Raw genomic sequence first — 23,925 nt, forward strand, 5'->3', positions numbered from 1 at the left:
ACACACGAGACTCGGATCGAGTTTGAATGGCAGCGAGAAAAGTTTAAAACGGCAATTTATCGGTATTGAGATATATCACGATTTTTTTTATCTATACAAGCTCATCCGAGACGAGCAGAACTGAACACCCAGCTTTCCAGTTTAATTACCAGCCTTATTAGCAGTATGCATAATCACTTACCGGGTGAGTATTCTGCTCTGAAATATAGGACCCAATATGGTGTTAGAGTTTTGTTTGAGGATAGAACATGGCGTTAGAATTAAAGCTGCAATTCCACACAAATATCCAATTGCTCGGAAATATCAAATCCAGCATGGTATTAGTTAGGGGTGTCGATGGGTCGGGTTTGGTTAGGACCCAGGTGGAACCAGACCTGGCCCCCATTTTCGGGTATGGTATCAGGTCGGTAACCACGTCTAATCAGACCCACTATAAGAGAAACCATGCCCGGATCCGATAAGAACTACATGAACCAGGCCCGGGCCATACCTGGTAAAATAATATTTTTTATCATTTTTACATTGAAATGGGAACTCGGGTCGGGCCCCGGTCTTAATTGTCCTTCTATTAGTGTGAGAGCTGCAATTTCCACTCAACTATCCAATGATTTTTATTCTTTTTCAAAAGTGGACCTTTGCCCCGCTAGCCGCCTTAGCCCCAATCATGGACTCCAGATGGGCCACATAAGACACATATGCCAATGTGGAACTATATTCAGCACTGAATCTGACCCGGTTCAACTCCTTCAAAAGGAATCGAATTTTCAAAAATCATGTAAAAGCTCAGTACTTGAATAACTTGTGGTGCACACCATGATGGATTGTGTTCGCAAGAATATGACTATCCCTTCCAAATGCACCAAAATCCAAGTGAAGAAATCGACCTATAAATTGGGTGGCACCATGCTCTTGGTCTCATCAACAACAAGAACTTGCCCAGCTATTTCCTCACAGAGACCAAGGTGCCATGACCATTCTAGTGTCAGACCAAGTGAGCAGAGGCACCAACTTGGTCCCCTGCCACTTTGTAAGACCCTTCTATGACCGTCCTAACCTCAAGGAGGTCATGGAGTCCTCTTTCCCTATAATTGATCTCCAAGGCCTTCATGGCCCCAACCGTGCCAACATACTCAACACCATCCATGAAGCATGCATGAATTATGGCTTCTTCCTGGTATTATATCTCACCTTAGTCTTTGTCACTATCTTCTTCTTTCCACATAGATCACTCTTTAAATTTTAAACATCTTCGGCCTTTTCCTTGGTTGTTCTTCTCAATTGTAGGTTAAGAACCATGGCATACCGGATAATGTCTTAGAGGACATGATCGTGACCTCTCGGGATTTTTTCAGGCTGCCGGAGTCCGAGAGGATGAAGCATTACTCCGAGGACACGACAAGAATCGTGAGGTTGTCGACGAGCTTTAACCTGAGCAAGGAGAAGGTGTCCAACTGGAGGGATTACTTGAGACTGCACTGCTACCCGCTGGAGGACTATGATCATGCTTGGCCTTCCGAGCCTACTTCTTTCAGGCCTCCTCCCCACTCAAGCCATGTGTTTCTTTTATTTCTTCCATACAAATAGTCACAAGAGATCATAAATTTTACTGTCCACTGATATAGAGTATAGAGCTATGGCACTCTTACACTATTAACAAAATTATTTTGTAGTCTGGTATATAGTCACGATCTCATTCTCAGGAAAATCTCTGCTGGAAAATCTCTGCTACTAAACTTTCCAAAAGATGCTGCAACTAATTTTTGTATCGGTGTTATATCAACGTTCAAAAATATTGCAATAAATTCATAGTGTTTTCAAAATATTGCCCATATTTGTGACATGGGTCTGTTGTATGCATCAAAATAGTTCTATTTTCCTCGATCAATAAAATGGTTAAAATGTATAATGAACCTAAAATTCTCTATGTAGCAGGGAAATTGCTGGTGAATACTGCACCAGGGTAAGGGGCCTTGCCCTTGAGTTGCTGGAAGCCATATCAGAGAGCCTAGGCTTGGATCCTGACTACTTGAGCAAGGCACTAGGGAGGCATGACCAACACATGGCCATCAACTACTATCCACAATGCCCTCAGCCTGAGCTCACCTACGGCCTACCAGGACACACCGACCCCAACGCACTCACCATACTCCTACAAGACGATGTTCCAGGGCTCCAGATACTCAAGAGTGGCAAGTGGGTCCAAGTGACTCCCATCCCTAACACGTTCATTGTGAACATAGGGAACCAAATTCAGGTAAAGGGTGCAATTGCTGTACTACTATTTCTCTCTCTCTCTCTCTCTCTCTCTCTCTCTTTTTTCAATGATAAGGAATCCATCAGGATTGAGCCTAATTGCCCACGAGCAGTTACCGCTGGCAAATCTATATTAGAATTGCCTCAAATTATAGAGTTAGAAACCTTTGAGCAATTCGGTTATGACCTAGATAAAGCTACCCAGGATCAATTGGCAAGAGATCAAGGTGAACGATTATGGGAGTTGCTCAAACAATAGTAATCCCTATCATCCCCTCTTGCAGTGGCAAAACAGACAGATATATATATATATATATATATATATATGAAAATCACTGATATCGCTGATATATTGAAAATATCGTAATAATATCAGCTATTTCAAGGTAGCCGATAATATTGGAAATATATCATGATATTTTCAATATATCAGCAAATTATACATCTTGTGATAGCTATAACTGCGTCTGTTTTCAGATTTTGCTTTAAAAAAAACTCTAAATTTATTAAAAATAAAAATTTGGAAAAATCACTATAATTAAAAAAAAAGTGACCTTGGCATCAAAATTTGGTTTGATTTGGTTTAAAAACCAAATCAAATTGATGAGTTTTGCACATTTCATGATTTTTTTGTTACTTTTTAGTTATGTAGTTAGTTGTGTCATGTAGCTACTAATTTATTGTTTGTTAGTTGTTAGCTTTTAACTTAGTTGCTTATTTATCAATTTATCTATTTTATTTTAAGGTCTTTATTTTATTTTATTTTTCTTATATTTTTACTTATTTAAAAAATATTAAATTTTTTATATATTGCTGAGATATTTTCAAGATTTATTAACTTTTGAAAATATCTCTGAGAAATACCCTTGAATTACCTTTAATGATACAGATATATATATAATTTCATCATCGATGATATTCAATCTCCACTGCACATCTCACTTGGGAACCATGCACGTGTGAGACAAGCCTCCGTACATGACCTTCATGAAAGCCTAGCTGGGGTTAGGCAGACTCCTGCTAGTTATTCAACGTACTCTTGAGTTTAATTTGAACATGCAATGTCGAGAGGGTGGTGTATGTTCGCTCCCGATGATTCACTGAATCCCACGTCTGTGTTCGGGGCTTTGAATGAGCACCACGTATACAAGCACATGGGGCTCGTATTCCTGTGTATGTTGACATAACTTTGCATCAGACTCTGGTGTTGTTGCAAAGACTTAAGTACCCTTTCTTGTTATTCTTTTCATAAAGTGATGGTTTGAGAAAATGACAAAAATGCCCTTTATTCAAAAAAGAAAAAACAAACAGTTCAAAAAAAGGACAAACATGTCCTCCATCCAGAAAGTCGAGGATGATGTTGACTCTTCAAAGTCTTCTTCTTTTTCTGTTCAAAAAAGGACAAACATGTCCTTTATCCAGAAACTCGAGGATGATGTTGACTCTTCAAAGTCTTCTTCTTCTTTCTTCGTAAAACACTGTAAAACCCTCTCTCTCTCTCTAAAGAAGAAATCAAGGGAAATAAAGAGTTTTTCCTGAAGAAGGCCATGAACATCAACCCTCTCACTCTCTCTCCCTTCTCTCTCTACTTCTTTGCACATCCAACAGACGATCCTACATTGCTCCATCGCCATCTTCTTCTTCTTCCTTCTTCGTAAAACACTGTAAAACCCTCTCTCTCTAGAGAAGAAATCAAGGGAGGTAAAGGGTTCCTCCTGGAGAAGGCCATGAACACCAACCCTCTCACTCTCTCTCCCTTCTATCTCTACTTATGTGCCTGATTTAGAGTTTTTGCCCTTACAGAAGGGGGTCCGGGGGCTCCCCCACGGTGCGGATCCCGCTGCACGGTCAACGGGCGGGGGTCCAGGGGGGGCCGCCCCTGGCGGGGGGCTCGGGGGGCAGCGCCCTCCAGACCAATTTTTTTTTGGGCCTTCCAACAATGATTTGTAGTATTATCGGGCTTTCGTACAACAATTTGTAGTATTTTCGGGTCTCCAACGAAACACTATAGTGATTTGCAGAAGACACTACAAATCGCTATAGCGATTTGCGGAAGACACTACAAATCGCAAATCGCTATAGCGATTTGTAGTGTCTTCCGTAAATCGCTATAGCGATTTGTAGATTCTTACGCAAATCGCTATAGCGATTTGTAGATTCTTCCGCAAATCGCTATAGCGATTTGTAGTGTCTTCCGCAAATCGCTATAGCGATTTGTAGTGTTATTCAGTAAGCAAATAGCGGTAAATCGCTACCCGAATTAGGACCAACTTGTCAGGGCCATATCTCCCTAACCGGAGGTCATATTCCAAATCCGTAAAAAGTGGTGTCTTTGTTATTGAGTCTAGTTTATTTCTGTAAATTTTCAGTGATTTCTATTATCATTTCATTCTCCATTTTAACTTCAACGATACATTACAACCACAATCATCAAAAGAAAGATTGCCCAAGCTAAGAGTCTTGAGAGAGTAGAGGAGGGCCTCACCACCCACCAAACAACAAAAAATACAACGACTCAACTTCAAGTGCAGTAAGGACTCAGAGTCGAATAAATTTAGAGGCAACTCATCAGTAAGGACCCACAATAGTCAATGTGCAGGTCAGTCGGTGCTTGATGGAGCAATGTAGGATCTTCTGATGGATGTGCACAGAAGCAAAAATAGAAGGGAGAGAGAGAGAGTGAGAGGGTTGATGAGCCCCCGAAACCCCTTCTGTAAGGGCAAAAGGCCATGAACACGCTGGGAGGAGCCCTCAGACCCCCCTTCTGTAAGGGTAAAAGCTCTGAATCAGACTCTAAAACTCTTCAAGTTGAATGATGCTACCCACGCTGAGAGGAGCCCCCAAACCCCTCTCTTGTAAGGGTAAAAACTTTGAATCAGGATTTACAACTCATTTAGTTGAATGATGCTACCCACGCTGGGATGAGCCCCCAAACCCTCCTCCTGTAAGGGTAAAAACTCTGAATCAGGCTCCACAATAGTCAATGTGCAGGTCAGTCAGTGCTTGATGGAGCAATGTATGGTCTTCTAATGGATGTGCACAGAAGCAGAAATAGAAGGGAGAGAGAGAGAGTGAGAGTTGAATGATGCTACCCACGCTGGGATGAGCCCCCAAACCCTCCTCCTGTAAGGGTAAAAACTTTGAATCAGGCTCCACAACAGTCAATGTGCAGGTCAGTCGGTGCTTGATGGAGCAATGTATGATCTTCTAATGGATGTGCATAGAAGCAGAAATAGAAGGGAGAGAGAGAGTGAGTGAGAGTTGAATGATGCTACCCACGCTGAGATGAGCCCCCAAACCCTCCTCCTGTAAGGGTAAAAACTTTGAATCAGGCTCCACAATAGTCAATGTGCAGGTCAGTCAGTGCTTGATGGAGCAATGTAGGATCTTCTGATGGATGTGCACAGAAGCAGAAATAGAAGGGAGAGAGAGAGAGTGAGAGGGTTGATGAGCCCCCGAACCCCCTCCTGTAAAAGCAAAAGGCCATGAACACGCTGGGAGGAGCCCTCAGACCCCTTTTCTGTAAGGGTAAAAGCTCTGAATCAGACTCTAAAACTCTTCAAGTTGAATGATGCTACCCACACTGGGAGGAGCTCTCAGACCCCCATTTCTGTAAGGGTAAAAACTCTAAATCAGACTCCACAACTCTTCAAGTTGAATGATGCTACCCACGCTGAGAGGAGCCCCCAGACCCCTCTCCTGTAAGGGTAAAAACTCTGAATAAGGATTTACAACTCATTTAGTTGAATGATGCTACCCACGCTGGGATGAGCCCCCAAACCCTCCTCCTGTAAGGGTAAAAACTCTGAATCAGGCTCCACAACAGTCAATGTGCAGGTCAGTCAGTGCTTGAGGGAGCAATGTATGGTCTTCTAATGGATGTGCACAGAAGCAGAAATAGAAGGAAGAGAGAGAGTGAGAGTTGAATGATGCTACCCACGCTGGGATGAGCCCCCAAACCCTCCTCCTGTAAGGGTAAAAACTTTGAATCAGGCTCCACAACAGTCAATGTGCAGGTCAGTCGGTGCTTGATGGAGCAATGTATGATCTTCTAATGGATGTGCATAGAAGCAGAAATAGAAGGGAGAGAGAGAGTGAGTGAGAGTTGAATAATGCTACTCACGCTGGGATGAGCCCCCAAACCCTCCTCCTGTAAGGGTAAAAACTTTGAATCAGGCTCCACAACAGTCAATGTGCAGGTCAGTCAGTGCTTGATGGAGCAATGTATGATCTTCTAATGGATGTGCACAGAAGCAGAAATAGAAGGAAGAGAGAGAGTGAGAGTTGAATGATGCTACCCACGCTGGGATGAGCCCCCAAACCCTCCTCCTGTAAGGGTAAAAACTTTGAATCAGGCTCCACAACAGTCAATGTGCAGGTCAGTCGGTGCTTGATGGAGCAATGTATGATCTTCTAATGGATGTGCATAGAAGCAGAAATAGAAGGGAGAGAGAGAGTGAGTGAGAGTTGAATAATGCTACTCACGCTGGGATGAGCCCCCAAACCCTCCTCCTGTAAGGGTAAAAACTTTGAATCAGGCTCCACAACAGTCAATGTGCAGGTCAGTCAGTGCTTGATGGAGCAATGTATGATCTTCTAATGGATGTGCATAGAAGCAGAAATAGATGGGAGAGAGAGAGTGAGTGAGAGTTGAATGATGCTACCCACGCTGGGATGAGCCCCCAAACCCTCCTCTTGTAAGGGTAAAAACTTTGAATCAGGCTCCACAACAGTCAATGTGCAGGTCAGTCGGTGCTTGATGGAGCAATGTATGATCTTCTAATGGATATGCACAGAAGCAGAAATAGAAGGGAGAGAGAGAGTGAGAGGGTTGATGTTCATGGCCTCCTCCAGGGGAGATTTTTTTCTCGGATAATCCTGCAGTGCAGAGACTGGGTCTTAAATAATCATCTTCGGGGCACTTAAGTCTTTACAACCACTCCTTTTCAAGAACCGTCATTTTTTTTTGTACCAATAAAGGAGAGGGTACTTAAGTCTTTGCAATCGCATCAAACTCCAACTTTAATTAATGCTGACAAACATGGGGATACGAGACGCACATGCTTACATACGTGGTGCTCTTTGGGACCCCCGAACATGAGATGTAGCTAACTGCCCTGTTCGGAGGGGGGGACATATAACCTGCTTTGTGCAATGTCCCACCACAAGGAGCACGTGTTGGTGAGATGTATTATAATAATGAAATATAACCAAGTAATTGGTTATATACAATAGGGAAAATGGAATATGTTTTACCAACCAAATGTGTTTGCAGGTATGAATCGAGATTTTCATAGGTTTTCTTACAAATCAAACCCTTAAAAGATCCTTCTTATAAATCATAATAGAATAAAAAAATGTGATTTATATTTATAAAAATTCTAAGCCATTGATTTTCAACCCTTAAAAGATCCTTCTTATAAATCATAACTAGTTAGATGATCCAAGAGTCTGTTTCTATAAAACCAACAGTCTAGGTCACATCGTACTATAAAACTTTCCAAACAAAGTAATAAAATCTTAGTTCATACCAGTAAACAGATTTGGTTGGTAAACATATTTCAATTACCCATATACAATAAGACGGCAATTGCTCTCTAAATGTCCTCACCTTATAGAGGTAAACCCTGGGAGAGTGGACCTGCCCTATAGTGCTGCTCTAGACATGTCATAGGTTTGATATTAGGAATTAAACTCGTGACATCGAGGGCCTCTGGACATCCTGACGCTCACTCTAATCAATTGGACGATCCGGCTGGGGCGAATGTAGCTAAAAAGAGTAGAAATGATGATGCAGGTTCTGAGCAACGGGACATACAAGAGTGTGCTACACAGGGCAGTGGTGAACAGTGATAGGGAGAGGATCTCCATCCCCACCTTCTACTGCCCATCTCCTGATGCAGTGGTGGGACCCGCTGAGGAGTTGGTGGACGACCAGCACCCTCCTTTGTACTGGACCTATCCTTATAAAGAGTACTATAAGAACTTTTGGGACCATGGCCTCCAAGTTGAGAGCTGCCTCCACAAGTTCACCATCTAAATCTCTCTCTCTCTCTCTGCTGAGGAATAAAGAACCTAAAGAAAAAGAATGTGATGGTGTTGCTGCAATTGTGAATAAAATAACTTTTACTTGATTTCTAGTGTTCAAGGTTCTTTGCCCATGGAGTGATTCTTTCCCAACTTTATGTTTTTTTCTTTGGTGTATGTATAATGACATCTGCCAAAGGAAGCTTGAAGAAAGGGACCTAAAGCGTTAGTATGTATAGGGGAAATGTTTGCTACCCTCGTGGGAAAGGAACCCCTAGTAAAAAAATTATAATATTTTTATTTTTTCAGTTTTCTTTTTACATCTAACCATTCAAATGTGATCTACATATTAAGTTTAGTGTTCTTAGTAAATGGACCATATCAAACACATTTGTAAGATCGGATTTGCAATAAGAAAATTGTTGAAAACATGCCTAATTCATACTTTAATTCTCATAATTCCAGTTCTCATAATCTAGCTGCCCTAAACACTCGCACTACTAAGTTAAGTTACTAAGTAGCCCACTCTAGCTAGCTGATACAAGTAAACCACTCCTTGTTCATATTTGGTTCTGTAATATAAATTAGCTGCGACATATTTTGTTTCTTCAGGCCTGTTCTGTGAGCCCAAACAAGCTTTTTATGAGCCAAATGGAAATATGCTACTAAGCTGCTTGGTTTGTATCCCAAACCTAGAGAGAACCCATGAGTCCTGTATGACATAGCATGGTGTTAATTTATCCGGGATTTATGCACCCATAGTCTCTAATGGTCATATTCCCATGGTCCCAATGGTACAAATAATTTGCCCAAGACAGGGTGTAATGTTTTCCATTCCACACATATAGATGGTTCCCTCCCCCCGGCAAGGATCCATCGCAACTAAGGATACAAACAGATCGGATTTCGGATCCCAAAATACATTGGAAATTAAGTCTGATCGTTGTGGTCGCTATTTGCACAGGTCTTGTCATTTTGTTAAATTTGGACACTATATTAAGTTAAATGGTATATTTCCTCCACAAGAGCATGTCTGTCATATGACCATGTTGGCTTCTCTTTTCTTGTTGAAAGCCATGAAGAGAGCCAGTCTTTTTCCAGCCCTGAAGAAACCAAGAATCAAGAAAAGTAGCACTACAAGAAAAATGTTAATTAGCGACGGAAATTTGAGACGGATTTTTTTTTTGTCGCAAATTAGTTACGAATTAGCTAGAGAAAACTTTCTTCATGAATCCGTCGCTATATGAAAGTTTTCTCTAGCTAATCCGTCGCTAATTAGCGACGGATTAACGACAATAATTGTTTCGTCACTAATTCTCAATACAAGAAAAACATTTTAGCGAGGAAATTTTTCTGTCGCTAATTCATCGCTAATTAGCGATGGATTAGCGACGAAAAAATTCCCTCGCTAAATCCCTCGCTAATTTTCGATTTAAACCGAGCGCGGAATTTTCCCTCTCTCCCCGTTCGAAATTTAAATCGATCGCGCTCGATTTAAACCGACTTCTTCGGAGGACGACGATGTCGAAGAGCGCGTTGAAGAGTAGAGGACGTCGGCGCCGGAGGACGGTCGGCGATCGCTGGAGGACGTCGGCGCCGGAGGACGGTCAGCGATCACTGGAGGACGTCGGCGCCGGTTCACGGAGGACGGCGACGCTGGTTCACGGAGGATGACGGCGACACCGGTTCACGGAAGATGACAGTGCTGGTTCATGGAGAATGACGACGCCGGAGAGCACCGGTTCACGGAGGACGGCGACGTCGGAGGACGGCGACGTTGGAGGACGGTCGACGATTGCTGGAGGACGTCGGCGCCGGTTCACGGAGGACGGCGATGCTGGTTCACGAAAGATGACAGCGACGCTGGTTCACGGAAGATGACGGCGCCGGTTCACGGAGGACGACGACGCCGGTTCACGGAGGACGGCGACGCTGGTTCACGGAAGATGACGGCGCCGGTTCACGGAGGATGGCGACGCCGGTTCACGGAGGACGACTATGCCGGTTCACGGAGGACGGCGATGCCGGAAAGCACCGGTTCACGGAGGACGATACAAGTCCGGCGACGAGGCAGAGCGATCATTCTGTGCAATGCCTGTCGGGTGCGGTATAAGTCCGGTTTATTGCTGCCGGAATACCGCCCGACAGGGATCGTTTTTTTTTTTTTTTAAATTTAGCGACGGATAATGTCCATCGCTAATCTGTCGCAAATTAGCGACGGACTTAACGACATATAAGTTTTTCCGCTAATTAGAGAGCGAAAATTCGCGATGGTCTCTATCCATCGCTAATTCGTTGCTAATCCGTCGCTAAACAGTTTAGCGACGGATTAATGATGGATATAAGCCGTCGCTAATCCACGATTTTCTTGTAGTGTAGGAAGGTTGAATATTGCTATCACCATTGGTTTATGACACCACAAGGGAAGACGACCAGCGCAGAAAAGCAGTAGGAAGAATGTAACACACTTTTTAAGGAATAAGAAGCTCTAGTGGGTACCTGGGTTTCTCTCTGGAATTTATGCTCTAAATTCTTTCAGAAAGAAAAAAAAATTTAAGCTCCAAAAACTGCCTCCAAGAAATGCAAAGCACCAAAAAGGTGGTCACCTGGGTTTCTCTATGGAATTTATGCTCCAAATTCTTTCAGAAAAAAAGAAAAAAGAAAATTGTGCTCTAAAACCTGCCTCCATGAAATGCAAGGCACCATGAATATTTATGTTCCAATTTTTTTTTCTCCCAAAAAAAAAGGTGGCACAAATTCTTTCGCCTTGAATGTTCAATCCAGGAGCTAAATAGAAAGATACTTGCGTGCATTCATGTCGCAAGCACAAGCTCGACAAGATCCAATGATTTGACAATGTACCTCATTTATGATTTGAAAAATTTTACTCGACAATGACGTAGATGAAGCTCATTTTTAGCACAATACCATAATTGACCGCAAACTAAAAAATATAACACGGCAAATTATTGTTTTCTTGACAGTTTTGCTCTTTTGTTTAGTCGAAATCAAAACTCCTGATTTTTTATTTTTCCAGGTGACAACTTACATGATGCCTGATTTTTCTTTGTGACAACCACATAGCACCTGATTTTCTGGTGACAACTTCTTAATTATTTATGTGACAAAAAGTAAAACTGTCAAGCAAGAAAATCAATTGGCCAGATTTGTCATATTTTGAATCATGAATTGGCCATGTATGTCAGTTTTCGCAAAACCTGTGTCTCATATCAGGAAATTAAGAAAACTGAAGCTCATTTTTGGAATTAGAGTCAAAAGGTTGAACTTAAATGGAATTTTCTTCTAAAAAAAAATCATCCACTAGCACTCATGGGCCATGACTCAACTTACGTGCAACGATTGTCTTGGTGCATGTGTTGTAATGAACATTAAAAGCACCGGCTGCTTATTGCAGATGAGAAAGCAATACTTTTTTCTTTTGTAAGGATATATAATGGTGGACATGAGCTTCATCAAGCTAACCACTTTTGAGATGGGAAAGATCATCTTCTCCTTTTGCACGCACAAAAGCAATGAACAAAAGAGGGTTACTTGGCCAGCAGACCAATATTTTATGGTATTGGGAGTTTTCCAATGTTTTAATTTTTGTTTGGTTTCTGTCAATTTTTTGCAATGGAAAACTTGGCCACTATTTGTCGCGTTGTATTTTGTTATTTTCAGTATTTTCTGTACCAAGATTGCAAATTGTGGAGACCTTTGTAACTGGTCGAGAAGGATACAATTCCTACAAGTCGAAACATAAATAAATGAGTTGCAATAAAATTTTTTTTTAAGAAATAAATGAGATTTCATTCACATATAGGAAGAATTATGTATTAGATAGTTGGAGCAAGTGATAAGGCATCACTTGCTGCCGCAGAAAAACAGAGAACCGAAACAGAAACAGATACAGATACAGATACAGCCCATTCCTTTGAAGACTGTTGCGGAAGAAAATTCTAAAGACATTCTCTGATTTCATCTTTAGCCACTACTAGCTCTGTTTGAGAGCCTTGGATTGGGATGGAAAAGCCGTTGCACATGTCAAAATATGGTGGTGGTCATCGTTTGCTAGAAACATCCTCTTGTGAATGGTCGCACAATCATAACCAAGGAGTCTTGGGTTCGAAGCCGACAGGTGGTTATTTCTTTGCCAACCAAAAAAATAAATGGAAACATAAAATGATTGTTTGGATACAGAGTTGAAGTTGACAAAAGGATAGAACAGTTTATGGTGCCATCTTGTCCATCTTGCAGCTGATCTTCTCCAAATTTTCCTCATCTTTTTTATTAATTTCCTAGCTGTCCAATAACTCTGGATGCATGGAAGAACCACGAGGTTCGCTTTGGCTTTTATTCTTTAGTTGAAGTCAGGATGCCACTTTTAATTAGAAACAAACATTTGAAATTTAATAAAAAGGAAAATTGAAGGTTTTAAACAATGCAAATTGGCGTATGGTTGTTCTTTGGAGCTGCCACCCAAAGCTAAGAAGGCAATTACCTAAGATATTCATATGGCCATGAAGGTGTAAAAACTTTGAATTAGAATTAAGTTTGAAGTATGCTGGATATATGCATGATTTGAGCAGTGACTTTCGTGATGATGGGATCCAAATTGGCTTAGAGGTGTACAATAATGACACTCTCTTAAAAGCCATAGTTATCTCTCCAGGTAAAAGTTGGGTGCAACCTCGCGAGATACAACCAAGCCTGCACTTGTGCTCTGCCAACCAACTTTCGAACTAAGATGATCGACGGCCATGGATACCTTGAGCAGCCCCAACGATAGAAGAAGAAAATCAGAGAACAAATGCAATAGGTAAAAAGAAGAAGAGAGGCGACCAAATTGCATGCACTATGAAGGCTAAAACATGCAGCATTCAACCTTGCAAGATACAACCAAGCCTGCACTTGTGCTCTCTGCCAACCAACTTTAGCAGTAAGATGATCACGGCCACGGATACCTTAAGCAGCACCAAAGATAGAAGAAAAAAACCAGAGAACATATGCAATAGGTAAAAAGAAGAAGAGAGACGAACAATTTACATGGACTATTAAGGCTAAAACATGCTGCTGAATTGCAATCCAAATTCAAGTCTAAAGTTTAAAGTTGAATTGACATGCCCCAAACAGCCTTGCCTTAAAGCGGCCTCAACACTATATACACCACTTGGATTTTTCAAACGTGATCAATATGGGAATAAATAATTTTTTTAAGGTGATTTTTTCCCTTCAAAAATCATTCCCACAAAACTTAAGTATAAAGGTGAGTATTTAGCCAAAATAATTGGTTTAAAAAAACATAATTTTGAGCCAAACAACAAAGTATTGATAAGGTCTACCAACGATTCTTTCTTAGAAGGGACGTGTTTGCCAATAAAAAGAAAAAAAAATGATTGTATTCAAGAGTATCAGAATACAATAGAACTCAATAGTACATAAGTAGATATGTTCTTGCAGTCTCATGGTTTTGGTCTCATACTTCATTGGAGAAACTCTATGATTTGACTGGCTAACTGTAGCATGTGAGCTTTTAAAGATACAATGGCTCAAAGAATCACATACTTATGCGTAGAAATGGTCATGGAAATAGTTCTCTTTTATTTTATCCTTAATAAAAAGATATGTTCTATAGTACTAAATATAGATTCAAACTTATATTATTTACTAAGTTGGGTTTGCAATAATGTGTAGAACACAGAGACTTGGGACTAAGAAAATAAGTTTGAAAAAATCGGTGAATGGCTATTACTGCTAATAGTAGTATTTTTTTTGGCTAATAGTAGTAGTATAAGTAAAAAGAGATTTTATAGTTGAAATGAATGAATTATCTTTGGACTCATCATTGAAAACTTTTGATTTCATCAGTTTGTGAACCGAAGATATATAAATGGAACTAGGCATACGCAAATCACAGGTAGTTCTCAACTAGTACTGAACATGTTGAGCAGCAAGCAGTAGTAGGTGAAGAGCAGACAAACTTTTGATATGTAGTAGGTGAAGTGGCTTCTCTAAGGTTAGCCCTAGACGGGTTAAAAACGACACTCATATAGGCTATGTAGGTTGAAGAGATTACAATTGTGCCTAATTATTGACTCTTTCATATTGATATATAGGCCATTTATGATAAATCATGAACACCATAGGGATATATGGTTGAGGGCATACCAGATGAGGTAATATTGTATATAACCAGTTCATTGATTAAATATTCAATTCTCACCACACATCTCACTTGACCGAGATGTGGATGGCCCCCACTCTCATAGTTCTCAAGTGAGATGCATAGTTTGCAAGTGAGATGTGCGGTGAGGATTGAATATGATTTTATCAGCATATATGGGTTTACTTTTGATTATTACTGCATCTCAGCGCAGTTGCCTTGAAATTTCATTGAGACATTGTTATCAAAGGAAATATGTCAAGCCCATGATGGCTCTGATCATCTGGTAGGGACGACTCGTGAATGTAACCAAGCTGAAAGGGACATCGCAAGCACTTGCAGGTCCACATCCCTTGCTAAAAGCTTGGGTGAAGCTTGGTGTACGTTTTAGTTGGCAAGGGACCTGAAGTCTTTACACCTAGGGATGGCAGTGGATCGGAGAGGATGCGGGAGATAAGGTCTTCACCCCCGCTCCATCTCAAAATTTTGCCCTCCATCCTTGCCTTCATCCCCGAACGGGTTTTAATTTTAACCTCCACCCCCGTTTCATGTCCTCCATCCCCAGTCCAAACAGGGCAAGGCAGGGTTGAGCCCCATTTTCACTCGGTCCACTACCATCCCTAGAAAAGGAGGTTAGACCATTGAAGGGTATTTTAATTATTTTACTAATAGGGAGGGAGAGGGAGAAACACGTAAGTCCATCCCCACACAGGTTTTGATTTTAACCTCCATCCCCATTTCATGTCCTCCATCATCGATCTAAACGGGGCGAGGCAGGGTAGGGCCCAATTCCCCCCCCCCCCCCACTGCCGAATTCATTAGTGAGTGAGGTAGTTTTTGTTGGTCATTTCTAAAATAAAGGAACCCTGCCAATCCTCCAACAAGATGTTGGTTGCTTCTTTGAATATTTATTTTTTGATTTCACATTATGGGTGTGTTTGCTGGTCACATAATAGGGTGCCGCAGATTCCTCTGACATGAAAACAGAATCAGCCCCCCCCCCCCCCCCCCCCGAAACACTTTCCGTGGAAGAGGAGTCCAGTGTGCATTTTGGCATGTCTGTTGATGCAAATCAGTGGTCCCATGTTTGTTTCAACATTTTGGGCCCCGCAAAAATGCATTCTCATCGATGTGTTTTTGCGAAAAAGAAGAGTTTAATTTCCATGACAAGCAAGCACCCCTATATGCAGCATATGCTTGATCGCAGCATACAGTGACCTGCATGACTGTCTATTGGTTGATCTTTTTGCAGTGATATTTTTAAAACATATTTTTCAATAAAAGATTTTGAAAAATCATCAACCAAAAGTATAAAAACCGAATCCTTAGGGAACGGGAAAATATTCTGATTAAATCTAAGAATTTTACTTTATTAATATAACAGATGTTTACAATAAATTAAAACAACTATAATTAAATTACACACTAAAAATTAACTAAAATAATTCTTAAATGAGATTGCTCAAGCCTTCTCCAGATCACAGGGGCATTTATATCATTTCACCAATTCAAACTTTCTCACGCTTGACAAAATCCCTTTTAACCTGTAGTAAGCTTATCAACCCATCAGCGGGTTGTCTGACGATGGAGGGGGGAGGAAGAGCGGTTAATGGAGGTTGAAGTCGTGCCCAACACGTCCTTGAAGGTCTTCACAGTGGTTCTTTGGTGTTTCACCCATCCGAAAGGCGATTCAAGAGGGTTAAGAAAAGAAGAAGAAGGTCACGTGGGAGAGAGGATCGGCCACTCCCCATGGATGTAGACGGTACACCGACGAGGAAAACCTCCTTAGGTCTGCAACACCTGCAAAACCACAGCCAAAACCACAAGAAAATTACAACAAAGAATGAAGAAGAAAGAAGAGAAACAAAAGGGAAGAATACACGCAAAGGAGGGTGTGTGTGTGTATGTGAGAGAGAGAGAGAAGAAAGGAGGAGAGAGAAAGGGTGAGCGTAAACTCCAAGACTCCAAAAATATGTGACCCTCTTTTTCAAAACCATTTATACTTCTTAAGTATACTAAATTCTAAAAACTACCTAGTTACAAAGTTATTTTTAGTTAAATGCTTAAATTAATTATTATTTACAATTAGGTACTAAAATGCATTAGAAAGAGGTGGTTTTTGGAAAATATTATTGAAAAATACTTTGACGCATGTGAGTTTGGGATATTTAAGGTTTGGATCCAGTCCAAGATTCAAAGTTGAGCTCTTGGGTCAGAACTGGATCCAGTCTACCTCAAAAACCAATTCAAAACCCTAAAAATGCAATATTTTCTTTGTTTTAACTCTGATTCGAGTGAAATTCGAATCGAGACCTCTTTTTACCTAATTACATCAAAATATAGGTTCTAAACCTTAAAAACATGTGAAAATACCTGGATTTTATATGAAAATGATGTGTATTTCATGCATCATCAAATGCCCCCATGCTTGAATGTTTGTTAGTCCCTTAACAAACTAAACTAAATTACCTAAGTTATGAAACTAGAAAATAAATAAATATGCAAATAAAAATAAATAAAATACGAATCCTAAATGGCCTAACTCACTTTCGTAGGAATCACGGTTGCATTTAGCTCATGTAACAAGCCCTTTAAACCCCTGGGTTACCCCAGTGGATGAGTAAGGTCTCACGAGGGTTTGTAGTGATGCTACCCACAAACATAGATGTCATGCAAAAAATAAAAAGTTTTTTTCAAAAATATTAGGCAATTAAGAAATGAGTTTAAGCAAGTATTTCATGCAATTTACATTCTCTTAACACATTTAAAATTTTTATGCCTCCACAGTAAAAAACTTTTTCCTTTCACTTTCCAAAAATTGCAATTATCTATGATTTTTCTTCAGAAAATCAAGTATTATCATGTTATTTCTCATTTATCATCACTTGTATATTTTCTGCATAGTATTTCATAATTATTCCTAAACAATGAATTTTTTATTAAGCTCATTTTTTTTCTTTTGATTTTTAATTTTCATATTTTCTCTTTTTTTTTTCAATTGAGAACTATTTTAAATCTCTAATTTTCATGGCCCGTGTAGCAAGCTTTAGGTTAGTGACTCCCAGGTCAGATGACCTTAGGGCACTAGATACAGAGTATCCCTCAGACTTAATTGCTCGAGTCACTAGACCTTCCATTTTAATAGTTTATGTATAGTCTTCATCTTGTCAGGTGGAATGTCTATATCTATTAGTTTTTTCATAAAGTTCATGTAACGAGCCTTCGAGCCGATGGCTCACAAACCAGATGGCTTTAGGGCACCATGTGTAAAACACCCTTCAGACTCTACTTGCTTAAACCAAATAGGTCACAGATATCGACTAGACAAGAAGGTGATCTCCTTCGTTATCCCTTCTGTCATAAGACTCAAACACTTCAACTTGTGTCTAAGCTCAGCTACTAGGAATCATAAAGACATCAACAACTAAACATAAGCACTTTATCTTTTAAGCTCATTTTTCTTTATATTTTTCATTTGTTTAGTTTTTCAAAAACATACTATGCATACTTATACTTTAGTGATTCAAAACAATTCTAACATTCAATATTATCTTTTCTTTTAAATTTACATAAATAACCACTCCTTTTTAGATTAGTTCAGATTTTTTTTTCACACGGGGCTAAAAAAAAATTTAATTGTCAAATTATGTAAAAAATATCCATATGTGCTAAAAACTTGTTTCTTAAAGCCTAATTTTATGAGTTTAAGCTACTTGAACAAAAAAAAAATTGAGTGTCCACACTACAAGAAAAACGTTAATTAGCGATGAAAATTTGCGAGAGATTTTTTTCATCGCAAATTTACGACGGATTAGCTAGAAAAAACTAGCCGTCGCCAAAATTAGAATTAGCGATGGAATTTTTCTGTCGTAAAATCTATCGCTAATTAGCGACGGATTCATGACGGAAAAATTCTATCTCAAACACTGTTGCAACTTCGCGACATAATTTTTCTATCACGAATCCTTCGCTAATTAGCGACAGATTTTGCGACAGAAAAATTCTGTCGCTACTTTTCTATTTAAACCGGCCCATCTAGGGCATCAAATTCTCCCTCTCTCCCTCTCTCTCTCTCTCCCTCTCTCTCTCTGATTACCCCCAATAATAACATTCTCTATGTCTCTCTTATCTCTCAAAATTTTCCCTTAAAACTGAAATCATTTGCTTCTCTCATTTTGATTGAGCGAAGAGAACCCATTAGCATCCATTGTAGTGAGAGCAGAGAAGAATTTTATGGAGGGGAAGAGAAAGAGGGTCACCTTCGTATTGATCGACGGTCTTGGGGACGTTTCCTTGCCCATGCTCGGTTACAAGACCCCGCTTGAAGAGGCATGCACTCCCCATTTGGATGCCATTGCCTCTGTTGGCGTCAATGGATTGATGGACCCTGTTGAGCCCGGCTTGGCCTGCGGGAGCGACACTGCCCACCTCTCCCTTCTCGGGTACAACCCAAGAGTTTATTACAGAGGCAGAGAGGCCTTTGAATCGATGGGTGCCGGTTTGGCGATGTCCCCTGATGATATTGGATTCAAGGTACCCACTTCTTTTTTCCTATACCGTCTCTGTTTGTTGGCTTTGAGGATTTGTTTGTGGTAGAATGTGAAGAATTTTGTATTGGAGGGTCTCATTTTTTTGTTCTTGGTGATTTTGTTTCTTGAAGTTTATAGATGGTGTTATGAAGAAATTGGATTTTGGGGATTAAGATTTGGTGGTGGAGTCTATGAGTTTTCATGTTACCTTGAACCAAAGGTTCTAAGATAGCATTTTGGCGAGCAGACAGATGGAGAGGAGGTCCAGGAAGATGAGGGCTTTTCTCTTACTCTCCGATCTGGTTATGTTTCTGTTTTGTTTATTCTATGATTTTTGGGAGGTCTCTGGTTCTAGCAAATTGGCTTCTCTGTGCTTAATTTGCTTTGATTGGAGTAAAGGTTAGGGTTTGGGTCCTCTTCTTTTGATTGATCTGGTGTGGTATTTTCGTTAGTTTTGCCTCTAATAGATTAAGCACATGCTAGCAGAAAGAAAGGAGTTTTTTTTTAATGGTAGAATCTCCAACCACTTTGCATTTTTGTTCACAATGGTGAAGCAATATGGTTCTATCGAGTTTGTTTAGAACTATTTTGTTGACATCAATATCTCATCAATCTAGCATTGTCTTATGTTGGAAATTGCCAATTAAGCTACAAAGATTGCTGCTTACTATTACTAAATTTTTGTCCAACTCATGACAAAAAGATGCTTAAAACTGCCCAACGTTTAGTTGCATTCACAATTCTCTAGCAGGCTTATGCTGCACGACAACCCTCTTCATATCCTTTCATTTCCATTCTAATCGGTGTAAGTAGGCATACTTTGCTTTGTGGCTACTAAAATTATGAGAACAACCTTTGGCATATTTTCTTATGCTTATTGTTTATTAATACTTTGAATGTCTTAATTTTTTTTCCTTTTCTTTTTTGTTTTTCTTTTTGTTTCACAGGTTGCGGGTGATGATACAACTGAAAAAGCTGAGAGGGCTTTCATCTTGAAGTTGCTGGGGCCTGGCTATGTTGAGGTACTATGCTCAGTGTTGCCAAAACATGTTTGGTGTTAGTGCACTTAATTCTTTTTGATGCACGTTCTTAGATTGAACTTGATGAAGTACGCTCCCACATATATGTAAGCTTGGTTTTGTTTAAGAACCAAGGTAGTTCTCACTTGTTGAGAACTTGAAGCTGGCACTTCCTAGCAGTGACTTGTAAATATGATGCTTGCAGTTTAGGAGTCATCTGTTCCATTGAAATGGTCACATCTGAGATGATTCAATTGTAGCTATGGTGGTCAGTTCAAGCTTCATTTCTATTTTCTTTTTCATGGATGTTCTGCAGCTAATGAATCATTCTCCTTTGCTGGTCCAATGATTTAGAGGCGAAACTTTTGAATTCCTTAGATAGTATTTTGATAACAATTCTTTTGTTACAAGTTTTAGTTGCTACAAAAATCCGTTGATAAACCAAAGACATTACATTCTGATTTGAAAGAAGTCAATAAACATAACTGCTTGGATTGTTTAAGAAAAGTTGCTTGTTGTCGTGCCACTTTAGACATTGTAAATTATAGTATTGTTTTAGGAGTGATGCTCTCACTGAAAAAACTCTGAAGCCCAAGTTGGTGATTTTGGATGGTCAGAACTGATAGCTAATGTTTGTGCAATGTCTGACACGTGAATAAATTTAGGTGGCTTTTGTGACCATATGTTTTACATACAAAAATATATAGTTCATACAGCTCAAAAAGCTTTAAGGATGTTCCTTTTACTTGTTTTTATTGGCCTAGTTATTGTCTTTCCTCCGGTGGAAGAAAGGCCTTACAAATAAAGGATTTAAGCATTTTCTCTATACAATTGCTCTTTATAACAGTAATGTTTCACTATTAAAAAAATTAATGATGAGGATATTCTTATTTATACGTTAAGATGTGTGGATAACTTGATATGGCGTCTGCATTCCATGTGCATAGACTCATGAACTCGTTTATTGTCTAGAGATCATCTCTCATGAGCTAGAGCATTTTTTTTTAATTAATGGAATTTTTGGCCAAAAAATTCTCTATGTCGTGAAGCTCCATAACCACTTTGTCAGAAGTGCTTACGTGAAGCACATTACTTGTTTGATCTACACAGCAATTGATTTATCTATCTGAGATACCAGGCATGACATATCCATAGGTTATGTGATTACTGTTATTATCAATTGAACAAATTGTGTTGGTATTTTTAATAGACAATGTATTAGTATCTCATTTCAGTGAATTTATTAAGAGATCCAAAACCCTGCTTGCCCATCCTAATCCTAATTGGCTACCATTTGGCACTTGTTAGGGTATCATGCATGCAAAACTTGTGTGTTTATGTGATAATGCACATGTGAGTCATTATTTGTATTATTTTTCTGTGAGTTATCATTTCTATTTTCAAAGAGTTGGTGGCACTTTCTTGCTTCCTAACTGTCCATTTTCAGGCCTATTATAGTTCTGCACTGGATAAATCTTGAGCCACTATAATTATTATAAGTCCTGCAATAAATACTCTGACAATCTATTGCTTTTGATTTTGAACTTTTTAATTGATTTTGCAGTTGTACAACTCATGAGAGCACACAGGAAGGTCATATTGTTCTAAATGCCATTCAACGAAGACATACAAAAGTTTCCACTGGAGACACTATATATGTTTATAGGTTTGATTATTTCACCTCCTTCACATTTATTTAGACAAGAATTCATTGTCATATGATCCTGCATATGCATTATATCATAGATTGTGATAGATTATATTTCATTTTTTTAATTTTTTTTTTAAAATTTTGCGATGGATTAGCGATGGATATTATCCGTCGCTAATATTTAGTTTTGCGACGGAATGTAATCCATCGCTATCCATGCTTATTTAGTGATGGACTCGTGACAGACATGATCCATCGCTAATTAGCGACAAATAAGTTTTGTCACTAATTAGCAACCAAGAATATGCGATAGACGCTATCCGTCGCTAAACACTTTAGCAACAGATAACGTTTGTCGCTAATTCGCATTTTTCTTGTAGTGGCATCTAAACCATCCCCTCATGTTTGAATGATACTGTCCCTGGTGGCATACAAAAATACAAACATGCAAATGCAGATGCACACGAGGAGTAACCATGGGAAAGGTATGAAAGGTTGGGGGTAATTTGGCCTATGAAATGATTGAGTGAATAAACTAGGCCTAACCTGGTAAGACGGAGGAGTTATGACTGGGGCTTGTTGATTTTTCCATAAAAAATTAGGGTGGTTTTACCATCTCGGATTGTATGTAGATGAAAATGGGTCATTCGGGGGATTGGCGAAACCCTGAGCAGCCTAAACTTGTTCATAAACAAATTCAGGGTACTGAACTGCCGAAAGACACTCAGTAATAGAATGTGCCAGACTGGCACAAAGAGCACACACCTAATGAATGGGGGATGGGCCCACAAGAAGTTGATTCAGCTTCTGCGAAAGCATATCCACTTTGTTTTGCAGTACTGCAGTAGGACCAATATCTAGAACACCACCTTTCTTGGGAATGCTGGGTGTGAGTCTCTCGGTACGAGAGCTAGAGGCATGATATAGAATTTTTTTTTGCTAAAGTATCAAATAATCTCTATGCCTCTTTCTCGCTCTTCAACATGAATGTCCCTCTGCATGAAGAATCGATCATCTGACGATTCCTGTCAGACAATCCATCGTAAAAACTTTGCACCAGCTGCCATCTCGACATCTGATGATGGGGACATTTCCTAAGGAGATCCTAGAACAAACCATGCTTCAAGGGTTATTTTTATTCTCATGATTTGATCGAGAACAACTTCAGAAACAATAACTTTGATCTAGTTGAGAGCCAACTGATCAGAGCGAATCCAAATAGAATAATTTGGATTCTCTATCTTACCTCCATTTGTCGCGGTAATGAAGGGATCTGGCTGAGGAGATGAGCCATCGACAAACTTGAGAAAATCCTGGCTAATCATAACAGATTCAAGCTGAGATCTCCACAACAGGTAGTTATCCCGGTTTAGTTTTATCGAGACAAGGCTGACGATAACATTTCACTGGGTCATAAAAGAGGAATAGGGCGATGGAGAAGACATTGATAACTCGTTGGAGCTTGATAGCTCTGATACCATGAAAGAACTTCAAAGAAGATGATAAGCTCAATTTTTTAACTCTCTTGTCCATCGAGAGGTTGAGCACTTTATTTATAATCATAACAGAGTTTTACAATATATGAAATAACAGAGTTTGAGTTTTACAACATTTACAATACACTGTTTTAGAACATCTACGAATTATCGTTTTGGATAATTCTATAAAAAATTATAACACTGGTATATCAATTATTGTTTTTTATAATATGATAATATTGAATTATCATATGTACAATTGGCTCATGAGACTCCTGATTGAGCTGGATTCCTTGTAGCTGCATTTGAGTTATCCTGAATATGTTTATCATTTTTGGTTTCTAAGAAAGTAGTGTAAGCGTTATCCTTATCAGCTAGGTCTTGTTTGATTCAAAACCATACTATGTGTGAATTGCCATTATGTTAACTATACTGACAAGAAGTTGGGAGTATAAGTTGTTCTTAGAGCTCTCTGTGCCTAATGCTCGTTGGTCCTACAAATTAGATTAGGCTCATTTGGATGGATCCCATTATACGTCAAATGATGGGATCCATTCTCAGTTCCTCTAAGCACGCCCATCATCGTGTTGCAATCTTAAAACAAATAAATAGAGGTCATTATTTATGCAGCGGGCTAACCATCTATCTCAACATTTCTCGAGATATAGACACTACACCCCATCTCCACTGCACCCATCTCAACAAATATAAAGATAGATGATGATGCATGAAATGCACATCATTTTTATATAAAATTCATGCATTTTCACATGTTTTTAAGGTTTAAAACCCATGTTTTGATGTA

At 39.5% G+C, this 23,925-nt stretch overlaps 1 protein-coding gene across 1 annotated transcript; it reads left to right on the plus strand.

Annotated features, from left to right (window-relative positions):
* Positions 1-967: 967 nt before the first annotated feature.
* Positions 968-8,293, plus strand: LOC149840070 (protein DMR6-LIKE OXYGENASE 2-like). Its single transcript, XM_090004984.1, has 4 exons — positions 968-1,174; positions 1,285-1,532; positions 1,933-2,254; positions 8,051-8,293. The coding sequence occupies exons 1-4, from the start codon at positions 968-970 to the stop codon at positions 8,291-8,293; spliced, it is 1,020 nt and encodes a 339-aa protein (XP_089861110.1).
* The last annotated feature ends 15,632 nt before the right edge of the window (positions 8,294-23,925 follow it).

This window comes from Nuphar pumila, chromosome 4 (genome assembly GCF_984573655.1).
Source record: "Nuphar pumila chromosome 4, dmNupPumi1.hap1.1, whole genome shotgun sequence".
NCBI classification, from domain to species: Eukaryota; Viridiplantae; Streptophyta; class Magnoliopsida; order Nymphaeales; family Nymphaeaceae; genus Nuphar; species Nuphar pumila.